Below are 20498 nucleotides of genomic sequence, written 5' to 3' on the forward strand. Positions count from 1 at the left end.
CCATCCATCCATCATCCATCATCCATCCATCCATCATCCATCATCCATCATCCATCCATCCATCATCCATCATCCATCATCCATCATCCATCCATCCATCATCCATCATCCATCATCCATCCATCCATCATCCATCATCCATCATCCATCCACTATTCATCCACCCATCCATCCGTCCATCCAACCTCCCATCCATCCATCCATCCATCCATCATCCATCCACCATTCATCCACCCATCCATTCGTCCATCCATCCATCCATCCATCCATCCATCCATCCATCCATCCATCCATCCATCCATCCATCCATCTTCCCACTCTTCCAACCATCCATTCAATTCAATTCAATTCAATTTTATTTATATAGCGTCTAATGCAACAGATGTTGTCTCTAGACGCTTTCCAGAGATCCAAAACATGAACATAAACATAAACATAAACCCCCGAGCAATTATTATATAAACAGTGGCAAGGAAAAACTCCCCTTTAGGAGGGAAGAAACCTTGAGCAGGACCAGGCTCATAAGGGGGGACCCTCCTGCCGAGGGCCAGACTGGTGGGTCAGGGACGGCAGCAGCACAGCAGGCAGGTGGAAGCAGCAACGGGATGACCGGGGGTGGGGACCGCAGGCCAGCATGCAGCTCTCGAAGCTCCGGCCCAATCAGCAAGCCCCAGGTTGGGGTGCAGGGTCGGGGAAAGGTTGAGAAGGGGCAGGGCCAGGGAGAGGAGTCTTGACGGACAAATCTCTCCCCCGCCTGACCGGGCCGTTACCCTGCCCCTCTCACTCCCACGCTGCAGGTTCCGGTGTTGTGCGTTCAGAGATGCTCTTCGCCATCGGCAGAGGATGCTGCACAATGTACCAAAGAGAAAAAAGAGAAGAGAAAGGGGGGGGCGACTCTAACACACTAGAGTTTACACTACCTAGAGATTTACCAACACCAGCTAGAGGTTTACTAAACACTAACTATAGGCTTTACTAAACAGAAAGGTTTTAAGTTTAGTTTTAAAGGTGGAGGTGGTGTCAGCCTCCTTAACCCAGATTGGAAGTTGGTTCCATAGTAACGGTTCCTGATAGCAGAAGACCGTCCTCCAAATCTACATTTGGATACTCTAGGAACTACGAGTAAACCTGCACTCTGAGAACGGAGAGCTCTGCCAGGAACATAAGGCACTATCAGGCCTCACCCACCCATCCATCCGTCCATCCATCCATCCATCAATCCATCGATCCACCCATCCATCAATCCATCCATCCATCCATCCATCTATCCATCCATCCATCCATCCGTCCATCCATCCAGGTTCTGGTGCCGACGTCTAGGTTCCTGGAACCACTTGCAAAGTTCTTCTGGATTCACTGCGTACCGGGTCAAGTTCGTGTAAGCTCCGGTCCGGCCCATAAAGATGAAAGTGAAGAGCTCAGAGGATCTGCGGTAATCCTTCACGACCTGCCTGGGTTTCCCTCCCAGCGTCTCCCTTCCTCCCGAGCCGCCGCTCCTCGGCGTTGGTTCTGCAGCGTCGCTGAATTAAATGAATCTCTGTGTTCTGGGCGGCGGTCCAGGCCAGAGGCCCGCATGTCATCCATGAAACCCTGAGTGATGTCATCTCTCAAACCCTGAGTGATGTCATCCGTCCAAGACCCGTCAGATGGCTGAAACGTTCGCAACTGCCGCTCGAGGGGATCCTGCCCGGCGCCGGTCCACTCAGGGAGATACGATGAGATGGTTAATGGTAGTGCCCCCCCAGTCTCATCCAGTGATCAGAACCCCGCCCTCCTCAGAACTGAGCTGCTAACGGGATCCCCGGCGGACAGGACCCAGATACTCCCAGTAACCTGCATATCCAGTGGGGGGGTGAATAGCCTTCATCTGGGTGAGGGGGGGGATCTGGCCCGTGCTGAAAATGGGACACGCTCGGAGTGCCATGGGAGCCGAGGCGATGACAAGGGCAAAGGTCGCTAGCGGCGGCCCTTTCGCTGGGGTTCACCTTGCCCCCCCCCCACATCCTGAATCGAGTCGCTCAACCTCTCCGATCCCACAATTACAGCCCTGTCAGTCCTGATCTCCGTCAACACCCGGGGAGCCTGGTGAGTCCCTTATTGGAGCTAATCAGTGCCGACCCCCACACCCCCCCCCCCGCCCCGCGGTCCATCCTCGCGGCGGAGGACGGCGAGCCATCGGGAGGCGGGAACCTCCTGCTCGGCTTCACCCGGGGGCTCCATAAAGCAGAAACTGCCTCTGCTGCAGAACCATGTTCCTCCCCGTAATTAGAGGAAGTATTTCTCCCGGACAGGCGTCCCAGAGGGTCGGGGGTCCAGAGCAGCACTTTGTCCACTTTAACGGGATGTTTGGACTCTCTGAAGGAAGCTCCGGCCTGAGGGGGATGGGGGGTGTTGCTGGACCACATGCTGCTGCAATTGACCCTTCGTCAAGCCCGTTGCCAGGTCGGACAAAACTGTCATCTCTCCCGTCCACTTCCATTGTAAAAACGGGTTTTACATCACTTTATTTCTAATTATTGGACCAAAGAAATTCAACAGCAACTAGATATGAATAAAAAGTACTTCAGGTTCCGTGTAGTGAGTTTAAAAAACTGAGGTTTTCGGCAAAAACAAGATATTTTAATTAGTTTAACTGATGGGAGGTGCGGCCGTCCACTTAGCTTCATCCTTATTTACCGTTGGTTTGGGATGAAATGTTTTCCTGTGATTCTCTCTTTCACAGGACAGGACTCACAGTACAACATAAACAATCCCATTGTTACATTCTGGTTAGCCGCATTAGCCGCGTTAGCCACGTTAGCCGCGTTAGCCGCGTTAGCCGCGCCGACAGCCCGCAGTCTGTTTTGCTTCTGTCGTCGTCCCTTATTTTGAAATATGTCCACCCTGCTGACGTCCCGCTGGCATTAATTGTCGCTATCTTGCCTGACTCACGGGTATCACTCTCCTCCCACCACCATGCACCATGCCGGAATGTAAGAATGGGATTGTTTATGTTGTACTGTGAGTCCTGTCCTGTGAAAGAGAGAATCACAGGAAAACATTTCATCCCAAAACCAACGGTTAATAAGGATGAAGCTTCTTCTTCTCTGTTTTATTGGCGGATCGCAACCAACTTTAAGGTGCATACCGCCACCTACTGTACAAGAGTGTGTAACATCATTTCATTTAGCCTGTTTTTTAAATTCTATTTGATTGTTTATGTTGTTTCACACGGACGGCTTCAGGTAAAGCACCGCACATGCTCAGTTGATGAACCTGCGATGAGACTAAAGCGCGGAGGAAAGCCCTGCTGGCCGAGTTTTGTTTAAAATGGAATTTCTGTTGCAAATAAAATCTGTCTTCCAATTCATTGCATTTTTCATTGCATTTTTAGCCTAGTTTTTGTGGTAGAAGTATCGGATCGGTACTCGGTATCGGCGAGTACACAAATTAAAAAACTCGTACTCGGTGTGAAAAAAATGGTATCGGGACATCCCTAATATATATATATATATATATATATATATATATATATATATATATATATATACATATACGCACACACACTTCTCTGCCAAAGGAAACATCTGCTGAAGGAAACACCGTGAGGTCTGGAGCAGCAGCAGGACTGAAGCTCAGACGTCAGATTGATGACAGCTGCTCCTGGATGAGACTGGGGGAATTGTGGGTAAAAGTAGGGAGGCACACAGGTGAGGTTAACGAGGTTAACGAGGTTAACGAGGAGGCACCGGTGCAGACCGTGATGACTGACTGGGGAACCCTGGGAACTGTAGTCCAGCCCGGTGGTGGGACCTGGGTCCTTTTTGGCTTCATGTTCGTTAAATACACACAATTACATATCTGCTGCATCAGTAACAGCTGGATGTTTGATGATTATCCTGTCAAATCAGGAAGAAAACATTCCAACGCCCAGACGTTGGAATGAGGCGCTGACAGCTCTGAGCAAACGGTGGAGTGAAGAAAAGAGGGAAGAGAAGGAGAGAGAAAGCATTATCCTCCAGGCTCAGCCTTTCTGTGGCTGGATGGATGGATGGACGGATGGATGGATGATGGATGGATGGATGGATGGATGGATGGATGGATGGATGGATGGATGGATGGATGGATGGATGGATGGATGGATGATGGATGGATGGATGGATGGATGGATGGATGGATGGATGGATGGATGGATGGATGGATGATGGATGGATGGATGGATGGATGGACGATGGATGGATGGATGAATGGATGGATGGATGGATGGATGGATGGATGGATGGATGGATGGATGGATGGATGGATGGATGGATGGACGATGGATGGACGATGGATGGACGATGGATGGATGGATGGATGGATGGATGGATGGATGGATGGATGGATGGATGGATGGATGGATGGATGGATGGATGGACGATGGATGGATGATGGATGGACGATGGATGGATGGATGGATGGATGGATGGTGGATGGATGGATGGTTGGATGGATGGATGGATGGATGGATGGATGGATGATGGATGGATGGAGGGATGGATGGAGGGTTGGATGGAGGGATGGATGGATGGAGGGTTGGATGGATGGATGGATGGATGATGGATGGATGGATGGATGGATGGATGAACGGAGGGATGGATGGATGGATGGATGGATGGATGGATGGATGGATGGACGATGGATGGATGGATGGATGGACGATGGATGGACGATGGATGGACGATGGATGGATGGATGGATGGATGGATGGATGGATGAACGGAGGGATGGATGGATGGATGGATGGATGGACGATGGATGGACGATGGATGGACGATGGATGGATGGATGGATGGATGGATGGATGGATGGATGGATGGATGGATGGATGGATGGATGGATGGATGGATGGATGGATGGATGGATGGACGATGGATGGATGATGGATGGACGATGGATGGATGGATGGATGGATGGATGGTGGATGGATGGATGGATGGATGGATGATAGATGGATGGATGGATGGATGAGGGATGGATGGATGGATGGATGGATGGATGGATGGATGGATGGATGGATGAATGGATGGATGGATGGTGGATGGATGGATGGATGGATGGATGGATGGATGGATGGATGGATGAGGGATGGATGGATGGATGGATGAGGGATGGATGGATGGATGGATGGATGGATGGATGGATGGATGGATGGTGGATGGATGGATGGATGGATGGATGGATGGATGAGGGATGGATGGATGGATGGATGGATGGATGGATGGATGGATGGATGGTGGATGGATGGATGGATGGATGGATGGATGGATGGATGAGGGATGGATGGATGGATGGATGGATGGATGGATGGATGGTGGATGGATGGATGGATGGATGGATGGATGGATGGATGGATGGATGATAGATGGATGGATGGATGGATGGATGGATGGATGGATAAATGGGTCGGTGGATGGATGGATGGATGGATGGATGGATGGATGGATGAATCAGAGTCTGCTCTCGCTAACGGCAGCGTTTATGATCCTTTTATGAAAAACTTTATGAACGGAGGTTAATAACACGATCGGTCACCAATGAATTTATGTCGTAAAAAAATACAGTTTTTATCATCACTTTATTTTATTTCTTAATTCATTGGTTTTTAAATGTCATGGAGTGATCATAAATGCCGGCAGGATAGGAAATGTTAAATTTAGTCGTTTGGTTGAAACTCACCTGCATCCTCAACAGAAACCTGCCCTTGACCGGAGACGGTTACCACGGCAACCGTCTCCAGGTCACCGCGGTACCGACTGAGCCTCTCGGTCGGGGATGAGTTACGCATCCCTGACCCGCTTTTCCCCTTCATACCGCCACGCTGGCAGGTAGCTCAGGTGTGTTTTCACACCACGCCAGCGAGGGAAGACATCAGCAAGGATTTTAGAATAGAATAGAATAGAATAGAATAGAATAGAATAGAATAGAATAGAATAGAATAGAATAGAATAGAATAGAATAGAATAGAATACTTTATTGTCACTAGGCATGGGTACAGTGAGATTAAAAGCAGCATCACCTTTCCAGCGCAAGACAGTGCAAACAGTGTTGAATCAATATATTATATATACAAGAAATATAAAATAATATAAAAAGGTTAAAAAGGTTGAGGTGCATTTTTTAAATAGTCAAATCTTTAATTAAAATTTTACAGGATCCAGTGAAGCATTGGGAGTTAATTAATCTGCAGGAAGAAAAAAAGATTATTTACAAACCGAAAACATTAAAAGCAGAAAGAAAACATACCGACATCCAAAAGTCGCGATGTGTTATTCCTATATTCAAATAAAATATTAGTCTTGATATTGATCAAATATGTTAATCAGTTATTGGACAAATTAAACCAATGAGTATGCCAATCCATTCTCTTTAAATCTCCTGAATTTAAGCTTAATTCAATTTTATTTGGTATTTAAATGCAGGTGCTCCATTATTTATATTATTCACAGTAAATAAGAATGAATTATGTTTACATCTTTGTTGTTTTGTCGCATTTTTGTTTCAAATGTTAAAGTTAAGCCTGATGCCTTTAGTCTCTTCCAGACGGTGATGTTGGCGGTTCATTAATCCATCAGCGCGGTTACGGGCACGTCGAAATCCAGCTGTTGGCAACAATCTAGCTGATTAAACTGGAGTTTCCCAGAAATACAAGTAAACGCGCACGAGAAGACGATTGATTTTTGAGTGAGGTGCGTTGGACTCCACGACGCTAGGTGGCGCCACACGCCAATTATGCCAACATGCCAATTAGTAAACAAGCGCGAAGGAAGGCAACAACATGCAGCAGCTCTGTAAATGTCGTACATACTAAGCTGATCATGTTGCAGGTAAGATGCAGAAAAGTCTCCCTCTTCTTCTTCTGGTACCGTGTTGTTGTTGGTATAGAGCAGGGGTCAGCAACTTTGAGATTCAGTGAATGGAAAGTGCGTTACAAGTTAAATGCATTATTATTATTATTATTAACCCGCGGCTATAGAGCCACATGCGGCTCTTTAGCGCCGCCCTAGTGGCTCCTGGAGCTTTTTCAAAAATGTTTTTTTCCTTTTTTTCTTCTTTTTTTCCTTTTTTCTCTTTTCTTCTTCTTTTTCCTTTCCTTTTTAATCTCGACATTTTGACTTTTTTCTTGAAATTTTGACTTTTTTCTCAACATTTCGACTTTTTTCTCGAAATATTGACTTTTTTCTCGACATTTCGACTTTTTTCTCAACATTTCGACTTTTTTCTCGAAATATTGACTTTTTTTTCAACATTTCGACTTTTTTCTCAACATTTCGACTTTTTTCTCAAAGTGCATAATGAAAAAAAAATCTTCCCCCAGTTGTAACTAATATAGAAACATGCAGCAAGTGTTGCCTTCATTCTAAGGCTTATACAAGACTTTTATTTTTTGCGCTCCAGACATATTTGTTTTTTGTGTTTTTGGTCTAATATGGCTCTTTCAACATTTTGGGTTGTCGACCCCTGGTATAGATACTGGAATAACTCGGATTAGGACGCATTATCTGGCACTAAAAGCTCGATCTCAAGAGCTTCAGTTCGGTCCGACTAAGGCGTAAACACAGCTTTTAAAACGTCAATATCGGTCAGATTAGGACAAGAATTCCAATTTCCATTAGCGCATGTAAACTACTGACTGTTATATTTTAAAAACAAGAATTTATATATAATACAACTGATTCTGCTAAATCATTTTTATATTGAAATCGATTAACATTTTCAATGTGAACATATGAGTAAGCGTATAGATGCAGGAATAACTTTAGGACGCATTATTTGGCACCAAAAGCTCCATCTCAAGAACCGCAGTTCAGCCCGGCTAAGGTGCAAACACGGCTTTTAAAACTTCTATATCGGTCGGATTAAGGCAACAATCCGACTTCCTGTTAGTGCACGTAAACGCACTGAGAGGTATCGGGTTAAATCAGGTATCAAGAAAAACACAAACCATCGTAGCGGCATCAGGGCTAACGAAGCGTTGGATCAGGACCACAGATGTGTAAGTAGATGCTTCGCTTTTAAAGTGCCGGCGACTGTGGTGTTAACTACGGAAGAGTATTAGGGCCATGCAGCAGAAAAAATATTTGAGAGGGGAAGATTTTTTTTCATTGTGCATTTCGAGAAAAAAGTCGAAATTTCGAGAAAAAAGTTGAAATGTCGAGAAGAATGTTGAAATACAATTTCAAGAATAAAGTCTAAAGTTCGTGAATAAAGTCGAAATATTTTAAATATTTTAGGGATAAGAGCTTGTGTGGGCGGAGTCAGCTACTACCAACATGGCGTTGTTCGTCGCTACGGAATATTAGCTTGAACCCTCATGTTTTCCATATTTTTCATTCCTGCCATCCTGTAAATACTTCTGGTCATTGTACATATTACATACTTACATACATTTTAGATATGTTTTGCTTACTTATTATATTCTTTTTCTATTTTTATTAGGGCCCGAGCACTTACAGTGCGAAGGCCCTATTGTATCTGTAGGAATTGTTATTCTTTCTTTCTTTCTTTCTTTCTTTCTTTCTTTCTTTCTTTCTTTCTTTCTTTCTTTCTTTCTTTCTTTCTTTCTTTCTTTCTTTCTTTCTTTCTTTCTTTCTTTCTTTCTTTCTTTCTTTCTTTCTTTCTTTCTTTCTTTCTTTCTTTCTTTCCTTTTCCTTCTGACGAAAGGAGGGCCTTTTTGCCCGCCTAAACGTGCCCCAAAAGTCACCAAATTTTTCACCAAGCCAGACCTGGCGAAAGATTTGATATTTAATGGTTTGCATTAATTACACACCTGTATCATGTCGCAAATTAAAGAAAAGTCTCTTGGCGCCATGGCCGAAACCGAACAGGAAGTCGACCATTTTGAATTGATCGTGTAATTTTGGCGCAATTTATGCCATTCCTTCGGCAGTTAATACGGCGGGAACCGTAATGTGCCCCCAGGTGTGTTATACATCAGAATATGCGTCTCCATCTTGCGACTGCGCGCATTACTTTTCTCTTTCAAAAGTGTTACCGTGGCGACGCTAGACGCCAAAAAGCGCGCCCCCCTTCATCTGATTGGTCCATATTTGATAGTTCCCCAAAAGTCACCAAATTTTGCACCAAACCAGGCCTGGCGATAGATTTGATATTTCATGGTTTGCATTAATGGTCGTGGCCTAACGGCTCAACAGCGCCCCCTAGAATACTTTTATCTGCCATAACTTTTGAATGGTTTGACATAGAGAGTCGTGGGTGGTGTCATGGGACTCTGTATTGAGTCCTTGACCTTCATTGGCATAAATTAGCCCCGCCCCTTCTTCTGATTGGTCGATATTTCATAGTTCCTTTTTTCTGCTATAACTTTGAATGGTTTGACATAGGAAGTCGTGGGTGGTGTCTTTTTTGATATGCTTATGGGGGGGCAGTGGCCGTGAGTGCGAGGGCCCGTTCATCGCTGCTTGCAGCTTTAATTTCTAATTTGTTATTTTATTGTTCAGTGTCGCTGTTTTTACCAGGTTCAATTCCTATGTACGTTGTACATTTGGGTGAAATAAAGCGATTTCTGATGTCCAGAAGCCTGGGTCTTGGGTGTTAACGTTCATGAGGGTTTGTTTGAACAGAAAACAGAAACAAAGAATCTGATTGAAACCAAACTTGTCGTATTTTAGTTTGGGCTCAGAGGAAAATAAAAAACAACCAAATCTCCCGGCGTCTCCTCTCAAAGCTTCGTTTCTCGTCCTCAAACGTCCAGAACTCCCAGCGCCGGAGCCCTGCGAGGCCCCGAGAGCAGTAATTACCAGCAGAACGCTGAGGAAACAACTGGCCCGGCCGATTGTGTATTGATCCTGCGTGTTGTGCTGTGAACAGATATTGCAGCGCCTGGAGCGGCTTCGCTCAGGGACCGGCTGGTTCAGGTACCGGCGGTAAACACGCTGTCTCAGACACCAAAGCCAAATAAATCCCCGTGAACAAACTTCTGCGTCTGTCTCCGTCTCACATAATGAACAGATGCCGTTTGGTTCTGCATCCTTCTGCATCCATTATATTGTAGTATTATAGTAAAATAATGACAATGTAATACTATACATTATAATTACAGACATACATAGTAGCACAACTAAATGCTGGGCGTTTGTTTTATTTTCTTTTGTTTGCCTTGATTTGTTTTGTTTTTGACTATATTGTAGATATGTAGATATGTACATGTATTAATATATGTCGATATATAGATTTATATTATGGATATAGATATGTTATATGTAGGTATGTATATGGATATATTGAGTTACCGGTATATTATACATACAGTATTTGTGTATCTATATCTCTATTAATATATACTGGTTTATAGTTATATGTAGATATGTCGATATATAGATTTATAGCATTTTTTATGTATATAATTGGAGATAAATATATGAACCAGTATATATAGCATATCTACTCTTATAGAGTTATTCAAGTATATTGTTATATCATTGCTGTCTATTGTTTTCTATTATATTATAGTATTACAGTAAAGTAATGATAATGTAATACTATACATTATAATTACTTCTATTAGTACATACATACATACATACATAGAAGCACAACTGTTTTGTTTTCTTTTGTTTGCCTTGATTTGTTTTGTTTTTGACTATATTTATATATACATATATTTGAGTATTATATCACTGTATAGAACAGTTATTAAAGTAGGTATTGGTGTTTTATAAGTAAGCTTATTGAAACTCTTATATGTATATACATATACATTACATTAACATTTAACATGCATGTTCGAAATCAAATCAAAAATCAAATCAAAATCATCAGCAGGACTTAAGCGCCTGTGATGGCCGGCTGGTGATTTCTAGTTAGTTTAGTTTATTGGTCCTTTCAATTTCCAAACAACACAAATAATCCAAAGTACAGGTGTAAATCATCAGTGTAATACAAAAATATATATAATTTTTTGGTATATATATATATATATATATATATATATATATATATATATATATATATATATATATACGGTATGTATATATATACAATTTTAACTAAAAACCAAGGACCAAAAGGTGTAGACTGAAGCCTAAGTTTATGACGCCTACCCTTTTCACAAAAAAAAATAAAAAAAATATTAGCTTCTAAAAACTAATGCATTTAGGATTTAGAGAACAAAACAAAATACATAAATAAATCCATATGAGAAGTTGACAGAGTATAAACAAAGTAACTGTACACAAACATACAGCATATTCCACATGTCATTACTACAGTAAATATCATTCCATACTAGGCCTGTGCTGAAAAAATAAATTTTCAGATTCTAAATCGATTCTCATATTAATTCCTAAAAATCGATGAATGTATCTAAAGATCAATTTCTTTTCATCATTACATTAAAACTTTTGGTATTTTTTTTGTTTATGCCCAAAAAAGGATGTTTTGTTGGACACGAGAATAACTAGTGCCATGTTTTTGCCTTTAAATATGTTTAAAGGTATGAAAACATTAAGGTTTTCAGTTATAATTGCATACATTGTCTATATTTCATTACTTTATATACTGTCTTGGGGTTACATTTGCATAAAATACTAAAAAATAAAAACGGAATGTGGGAAAAAATAAAACCGATTTCATACGTTTGCTGCCCTGGATCTGTTTGGTAATTCTGACCCACACGATGTTTCTGAAAGCAGTTCTATCAGCATTCTGGGAGCTGATTGGTCCTTACAGCATCATTAGCTGCAATACTTGCTGTTAAATCTCAATATAATACTAGTATTCATATGTTGCAGAACTACAGTCATATAATTCATGCAACAGCTCAAAAAACTGTTTTAATAACACTAACCCAAATCAATATTGGAATCGAATCGGATCGAATCTTGATAATCGATTCTGAATCTTAAGAATGGGAATTGAATCGATTATCAAGATTTGATTCGATCCCCAGCCCTGTTCCATACATATATATAAGCACATACATAAACATGTCCACAGGTACATGCCTATGTGTATTATACCTTTGTTTTATATGTATTAATCATTTTGTATTTATAGGTGCTTTTGAATTGTAATAACGTGCTACACATCTAAGCTGTTCCACAGATTAGCATCGTTGTTTTGGTTCTTGCCTTTATTTCCCTGAACATATATGTTCCTCTTAGTTCATATTTCTAACTCTGCTTTGGAAAAGCTTCTGAATACTGCCAGGAAGTGTTTTATTGTTGATTTTAAACATAAATTGCGCTGTTTTAAGGTCCACTAAATCTCTGATTTTAAGCACATTTGAATTCATTTATTTCAGAAATAGTATTTATCTTTTTCAGCTTCCCAAAGAGGAAGCATTAAGCCGACTATTTATCCTCCATTATTTAATGGTGTGTGAGGCTTGTGCATCATGAGCGGCTGTCTGGGCTGCAGCCGAACATCGATCTGCAGCCTTCCCTTCCCGCCGGCCGAGGAGATCCGTGTCTCCGCTGCACTTCACCACCGCGGGCCGTCTTTGTTTAAAAACCAGATTGATCACCGGGACTTTTGTCTGCGCGCCGCGCTCAGAGGCGACGCTCTGAATCTTAAGCACGCGTGGAAGACATGGAGCTCGCCGAGTTCTGCCCCTTTTTTTATTCTTTTAAATGACCTAAACAGGAGCCGCTGATGCGGATGGATTTCGGTTTTGTTGCCACCAGCCAGAATAATGACTATTGTCTCACTAATGGACGGAGAATGCATCATAGGTCATATATTTGCAATGAGTTATGCATAAAGATTGAGCAGCAGACTGCACATCATCATCATCATCATCATCATCATCATCATCATCATCATCATCATCATCTCAGAGCTCAAATCTCTCCCTTGCAGATGTCTGATTGTGTCTCCTCTAACTCTACAATACTCGGTGATAAAAAGCCACGAGTCTGCATGCGGTCGTCCCCGCCGATGTGACTCTCATACCCCTTTTCAGAGCCGTCTGGGAGATTTGCGAGGCCCTGTGCGAAATGGCCGGGGGGGGGGCAAAATCTTTGGGTTTTTCGGGTTGGATCAGGTGTCTATATGCGCAATTTTAACTCTCCAGTTAGCAAAATACTGGATAACTTCCCCAGCCTCATCATCATTTGGCTTGCCTCGACGCGGGGCCCCACGGCTGCTTGAAACCCGGTCGGATCGGTGATTTTTGTAACAAATGTATCAAACGAGCCTTTCAGAGAGGCATTAAACTCTTCCATTTTCTTTAGTTTTTTTCTTTTTTCATTCCCTGATGTAAATTTCCTGAATCTGTCTCGTTCTCTCGACATTGTGTGACAGTTTGTTCCAACTCCACCCATCTGGATCAGAGCAGCTTGTGTCTGCGCTTGGTCTGACGCAGTTGTGTTGAACAACAGACATGCGCATCATTGCACATATATTTATTGATATGCACAGACATTTAGGTCTGTAATGGAACGTGACTATTGATATTTATAAGGGAAAAAAGGAAAAAAAAAAAAAAAACGGCCCATAGCGCGAGGCCCCGTGCGGTCGCACGATTCGCACACCTCTTGCGGCAGCCCTGCCCCTTTTCCACCAAACTGGTTCCAGTTCTGGTGCTGGTTCACAACTCGTTCAACTTGCGAAACCAGCTGAGAACCGGTTTGCTTTTCCACAGCTCGGGTGCTAAGTGGAGCCACGTCATTACGTAAATGGTAAATGGCTTACACTTATATAGCGCTTTCCAGCTGTACTCCTACAGCCCCAAAGCGCTTTACACTGTGGACATTCACCCACACACGCACACATTCACACACGGGTTGTCGGCAGAGCTGCCACACAACGGCGCTGGCCTGACAACCGGGAGCAACCGGGGGATTCAGTGTCTTGCCCAAGGACACTTTGGTGGACACAGGAGGAACTAGGGTTCGAACCGCTGACCTTCAGGTTCATGGGCGAACGCTATACCAACTGAGCCACCTTCCCCGACAAAAGTAGACAAAAGTAGACATTTTCATTTCGCCTCATATTTACAGAAGTATACCTATTAAATCTACACTGTATACCCTACAGTAGTTATTAAATAACGAAAACACTTTTTATACGTCACTGCATTTCTGTGAAAGTTGAAGCAACAACAACGTATTTGCTCTAATACGGACATATCACTAAAAGTCAGGTTGTTTCCTCCTTTGCTGCATCCAGATTAATTCTTATTGGAAAATGTCTCCGTCTCCCAGTCTTTCTGCTGCTGTTTCTGCTGGACCAACTTCTGCTGGACCTAGTTCTGGGCTCCTCATGTCCACCTTTTCCACCAAACTGGTTCCAGCTGAGAACCGGTTGGTTTTTCCACAGCTCGGTGCTAAGGGGAGAACCCTCTGTGAACCACATCTCTAAAAGGCAGGTTGTCTCCTCCTCAGACCCATGATGCTTTGCTGCATCCCTCCTCTGGTTATCCCGCTGCTGCTTCCACCTGCCTGCGGTCCCCCACCCCCCTCTGGTTATCCCGCTGCTGCTTCCACCTGCCTGCGGTCCCCTACCCCCCTCTGGTTTTCCCGCTGCTGCTTCCACATGCCTGCTGACGTCCCCGACCCCCCAGTCTGGGCTTCGGCATTATGATCCAGGTCTTAGTCCAGGTTTCTCCTTATGAGCCAGGTCTTGCTCAAGGTTTCTTCCCTCCTAAAGGGGAGTTTTTCTTGCCACTGTTTGGCTTAAGGCTTTTCTCCCACTAGGGGAGTTTTTACCGTTGTTTATGTAATAATTGCTCGGGGGTTTATGTTCATGTTCTGGGTCTCTAGAGACAACATCTGTTGTATTAGACGCAGGGCCGCCGCAAGGGGTGTGCGAACCATGCGACCGCACGGGGCCTCGCGCCCCAAGGGCCTCGCGCTATGGGCCGTTTTTTTTTTTTTCAGTTTTTTTTTTTTGTTTTTTTTCCCTTCTTTCCCTTATAAATATCAACAGTCACGTTCCATTACAGACCTAAATGTGTACTAGTCTGTGCATATCAATAAATATATGTGCAATGATGATGCGTGTCTGTTGTACAATACAACTGCGTCAGACCAAGCGCAGACACAAGCTGCTCTGATCCAGACGGGTGGAGTTGGAACAAACTGTCACACAATGTCGAGAGAACAAGACAGATTCAGGAAATTTCCATCAGGGGATGAAAAAAGAAAAAAACTAAAGAAAATGGAAGAGTTTCCATTGCCACTAATGGCAATGGAGACCCGCCATTGCTGAAAGGCTCGTTTGATAAATTTGTTACAAAAAACACCGATCTGCAGCCGCGGGGCCCCATGTACAGGCAAGCCCAGATGATGATGAGGCAGGGGAAGGTATCCAGTATTTTGCTAATTGGAGAGTTAAAATTGCGCATATAGTCACCCGATCCGACCCGAAAAACCCCCAAATTTTGCGGGTGCTTGCTACGCTCACACGCGAGGACCCCCCCCGGCCATTTCGCACAGGGCCTCGCAAATCTCCCAGACGGCTCTGATTAGACGCTATACAAATAAAATTGGATTGAATTGAGTTGAATTGAATTGAATTGAATTGAATTGAATTGAATTGAATTGAATTGAATTGATTAATTATTTGAAAATGTCTCCATCCAGTCTTGCTATTGCCATTGGTCTTAACAACTCCGCCCCCTCCGCTTACGTAAGCGGTTCTTTCCTCTAGTCCAGCAAAGAGTTGGTGCTACTTTGGAACTGTTTTTTTTCTGGCCCGGACACAGTTCTTTGTCAGTAAAAACAGAAAGCCCGGTTCCAAACTCAGCACTGGCCCAGAACCAGCCTGGAACCAGTTTGGTGGAAAAGGGGAAAAAGTGGAATAGTTTCATTTTTTGTGACTTATTTGAAGTTTGCTGTTTATGGACCTCATTAAAAAAAAACATTGAAGATTTCTTCTTTTCAAACAAAGTTTTCTCCATCCAACTTGTCTGGATGGAGAGAAGTAACTCTTGCGACTGGCGAGGCCTAATTGTCGTCGCTGCAGCTCCTGATGATAATAAATGTGGGCTGTAGCCTGCAGAATGTGCTGCAGAGATCTGGCCGGAGCTTCATGTGACACCTGGGAACCTGCAAACTTATTGGAATGCAATATTCACACCGTCCGTTACTTCCATCGCAGAGCCTAATCTCCTCATCCCCTGCAGGAATTATAAACCTGTCATCCGCCGGTAATTTGCAGAGCGACGGTGGGCGAGGGCGCCGGTGCAGAGCGCCGCGAGTTTGGGAGGGAAGTTCTGCTCCCCCACGACGCCGTCTCCGCACCCCCGTCCTCCCGGACCGCGCGGCTTTAGTCCGTCAAATCCTGCTCAGGACACGTTTGAGAGACGGAGATAAGAGGTTTACGCTCTCGTGCCAGAAGATGGAAGAAGAAAAAAAGGTACCGGTGGATTTGGACGAAGTGAAAGTGCAACGAGATGAAGCGCGACGTGATGTACGACTGAGTGAAGCAGCGGGAGAGTCGTGGGAGAGCTGTCGTGTCTGACGTCGACGTGTCGCACGACACAAGCTGCTACACAGATGTTCATCTGACAACAGAAACCTGCTTCAGTTAAAATTATTGTGTTTGTGAAATGGATGTTAGGATGTTAGCGTCCCCTCTGTAATTATAATCTCTTCTGCAGCGCTGTAGCCAGCGCCTTCCTTCTGTCCACGTCCTTAATGCTGCTGGAAAACGAGAAAAATTGATTTTTTTTATTTCTACTTCCTTGACACGGTAGAGAGCTTCATACCTGGCTTGAAAAGGAAAGAGTCGCAGGGAATTCTGGGAAGACCCAGAGGTGACGGTGAGGCGGCGTTGTAGCTTAAGCTCCCCGCGGCCGCGGTGCTGCAGCAAAACAAGTCGCCTCACCGCCAACACCTGCAAGGTTCCCGGTGTCCTTCAGGTTGGATCTGGCTGAAACCTGCTCTCATAAAGACATAAAGACAGACATACACACCTGCTCACTCACCTACATACTCACCCCACAGTTTCAGGGACAGATAATCACAGTAGCCTAGTCTGGATTCAGTTTTAGAGACCTGGAATGGTTGCTGTTTCTGTCTCTGCCTGTTCCCGTTTCTGTTTGTTTGTTTTCTCCCTTGCATTTAGAGGGAATGTGCATGACGTCACAGATGCGACTTCACAGCGGGTTTCGCCCACTGAGTGGCAGAAAGACTGAGTGGCAGAAAGACTGAGTGGCAGCATAAACTTTCAGTTTGAGCAACTGGAAAACATCTAAAATGGGAAAGAACTGTTGTGGGATCGACTGTACTCATAGATTTAGCAAGAAATCAGAGTTATCGTTTTACAGACTGCTGAAAAATAAGCTTAAGAGAGATAAATGGATCGCTGCAATTCACAGAAACAACTGGATTCCAGGCACCGAAACGTGGATTTGCGGTTCCCATTTTGTATCAGGTAATGTTGGATTTTTGGGTAGCTAACGTTAAACGGTCTAATCATAAAGTTCGGTGTCCTCATCACTTTAATTTCTACAACAAATCCTGCCTTGAAGTCGGACCAAGCGTCAAGACTTTTGTACGCCTTTAAGCTTTGCTTCGTGTATTTCCCCGGTGTAGAAATTAAGTACATATAAATATCAGGAAACTGGATTAGTGGCCAAATATTAATGTCCATGGACCACTGGTTCTTGGTAACTGTACCAAATATTAATGTCCATGGACCACTGGTTCTTGGTAACTGTACCAAATATTAATGTCCATGGACCACTGGTTCTTGGGGTAACTGTACGGGTCACTGTCAAGTCCAACTGTCGCTAATTTAAGCCGATAATCGGCTGTTATCCCGTCTTTTCCACTAGTTGCAAACATTTTTGCTGATGTTTTGCCACTCAGTGTGAGTAAGGGGGCTGGTCCAGTGGAGAAGTGACGTCAATGCAGACCATCTATTCCAAATGCTTGTGTGCCTGTTGTGTGTTTTCCTGTGTTTCTCTCATTTCAGACTTGCAGCAGATGCCACCCCTCAACACCCCCACCTGTGGAATAACTTCTCCAATCTAGTACCTAGCACTCCGTCCCTCCTTGTTTTCAAAAAAAGATTAAAAAACAAACTCCTAGCTGAGATGTAAACAGCTGCTGACCCAGTACCATCACCGTCTATGTGTCTGTCTCTACATGTACATACAAGTACACTGTAAACTGTATATACATCTAGATGCTCTTTGTTTTGGTTTATGCTACATTCTGCTCCTTTTATCATATTTTTTACGTCTATTTGATTTGATTTTAACTATTGTTTAATCATCTTGTGTTTTTTGTCTAAAGTATTTTTTGTTTTACTGTCTCAGGTTTCTGACCTCCCCAGCACATTTTCTTTTGTTGTTGTTTTTTTTATTTTTTTTTTTTATTTTCTCTAAACGCATTCCACCATTTTTTTCTTTTCTTCTTTTAAAAATGTGCAAATAAATACATCAAAATCAAAACCCCAATCCCCCTTTAAAAAAAATGAAACCCCTTCAAATTGTCACAAGAAAAAAAAAAGGAAGATTAAAAAACATATGCTTGAAGTTTTACCAAACTTGGTATTAACCATTAATATATATTAGTGCTGTCAGGTGATTCAAAAAAGTTAGTCTAATTCATTAAAGGATTTATAATTAATGAATCTAATTAATTAGATTTTAATCTCATATCTGCTAAAGGTCCCCAAATAAAGAATTCGAATATTACAAATTACAAAATTGCAGTGCATGACTAATCCATTGAATCCACTAAGAAGAGAAGATTTGAAATCAACATTTTTATTGAAGTGTGTTTCATAAAGGAAATTCAAAAGAAAAACCTCAAGCACATCAGCAAACCTTTTAGGCCAGGTGCATTATTCAGAAATGCAATACAAATACAGTTAAATAAATAAAATTCAGAAATAAAATAAGGCTGAGTCTCAAATAGGCACTTAAGCAGACTCTCAATTCAAAATTAAAACTAAAGCTGACTCAATACAGCAATTCAAGTACTAGTACCTGTAACGTTTACAGTGGAACTTGTCCGGACATGTTTAGCGTTTAAATGATAATTCAGGCTGGAGCAGCTCCGCTGATAGGAACATTCTTTTTTACAAAATGTACAAATCACCGCGTTCTTGTTGATAGTCCCGTCTTCTTTCTTTTTATACATAAACTTGCCGTTCAAAGGCCCTAGCAAAGATTTGCTCGCCTTCTCGTCCAGGTCTGTCACTGCTTTGTTTGACTAGCAGCAGGAGGGAAGTGACCTGTCCCTGCCAGGTGAACTACGGGTCCCTCAATGGACCAAATTTCAAATGCTCGCACATTTTGCCCCCCATAATTAATTACGTTAATTTTCATAACGCGTTAATTAGCAGTGTAATTAATTAATCTAATTAACGTGCTAAACCAGGGGTCGGCAACCCGCGGCTCTAGAGCTGCATGCGGCTCTTTAGCGCCACCCTAGTGGCTCCTGGAGCTTTTTTGTTTTTTGTTTTTTCCTTTTTTTCTTCTTTTCCTTTTTGTCCTTTTTTTCTCTTTTTTTTCTTTTTTCTTTTTTTTCTTTTTTCTTCTTCTTTTTTTCCTTTTTTCTTCTTTTTTTCCTTTTTCTCTTTTTTTCTTCCTTTTTCCTTTTTTAATCTCGACATTTCGACTTTGTTCTCAACATTTCGCCTTTTTTCTTGAAATTTTGAATTTGTTCTCAACTTTTTGACTTTTTTCTCGAAATTTTGACTTTTTCTCGTAATTTCGACTTTTTTCTTGACATTTCGATTTTTTTCTCGACAGTTTGACTTTTTTCTCGACATTTCAATTTTTTCTTGAAATTTTGACTTTTTTCTCGACATTTCAATTTTTTTCTTGAAATTTACACTTTTTTCTCGACATTTCAATTTTTTCTCGAAATTTTGACTTTTTCTCGATATTTCGACTTTTTTCTCGACAGTTTGACTTTTTTCTCGACATTTCAATTTTTTCTCGAAATTTCGACTCTTTTCTCGACATTTCGACTTTCTTCTCGAAATTTTGACATTTTCTCGATATTTCGACTTTTTTCTCGACAGTTTGACTTTTTTCTCGACATTTCAATTTTTTCTCGAAATTTCGACTTTTTTTCTCGACAGTTTCACTTTTTTCTCGACATTTCAATTTTTTCTCAACATTTCGACTTTTCTCTTGAAGTGCATAATGAAAAAAAAAATCTTCCCCCAGTTATAACTAATATAGATACATGCAGCATGTGTTGCCTTCATTCTAAGGCTTATACAAGACTTTTCCTTTTTTGCGGCTCCAGACATATTTGTTTTTTGTGTTTTTGGTCCAATATGGATCTTTCAACATTTTGGGTTGCCGACCCCTGTGCTAAACTGACAGCCCTAGAGGATGTATATATATATATATATATATATATATATATATATATATATATATATATATATATATATATATATATATATATATATATATATATATATATATATATATATATGCAGACAAGGGGGAAAAAAAGGGGGTACTTAGCGTTACCCACCTTAGTTTTTTTTTCCTTTTCGGTTTAATTTTACTAAATAGGGATAACAAGATGAGGGGAGTA

General features: G+C 42.4%; 1 protein-coding gene across 1 annotated transcript in view; it reads right to left on the reverse strand.

Moving 5' to 3' along the window:
* Positions 1 to 20498, reverse strand: part of LOC133422081 (uncharacterized) — a gene marked incomplete at both ends in the record, with an annotated part of 110622 nt that overhangs the window by 44029 nt on the left and 46095 nt on the right. Inside the window, 2 exons of the mRNA XM_061711985.1 lie at positions 19378 to 19517; positions 19660 to 19685. Coding sequence (XP_061567969.1) covers positions 19378 to 19517; positions 19660 to 19685 — 166 coding nt within the window. The remainder of the gene's footprint in view (positions 1 to 19377; positions 19518 to 19659; positions 19686 to 20498) is intronic.

The sequence above is a fragment of the Cololabis saira genome, chromosome 21 (assembly GCF_033807715.1).
Source record: "Cololabis saira isolate AMF1-May2022 chromosome 21, fColSai1.1, whole genome shotgun sequence".
In the NCBI taxonomy this organism is placed as follows: domain Eukaryota; kingdom Metazoa; phylum Chordata; class Actinopteri; order Beloniformes; family Belonidae; genus Cololabis; species Cololabis saira.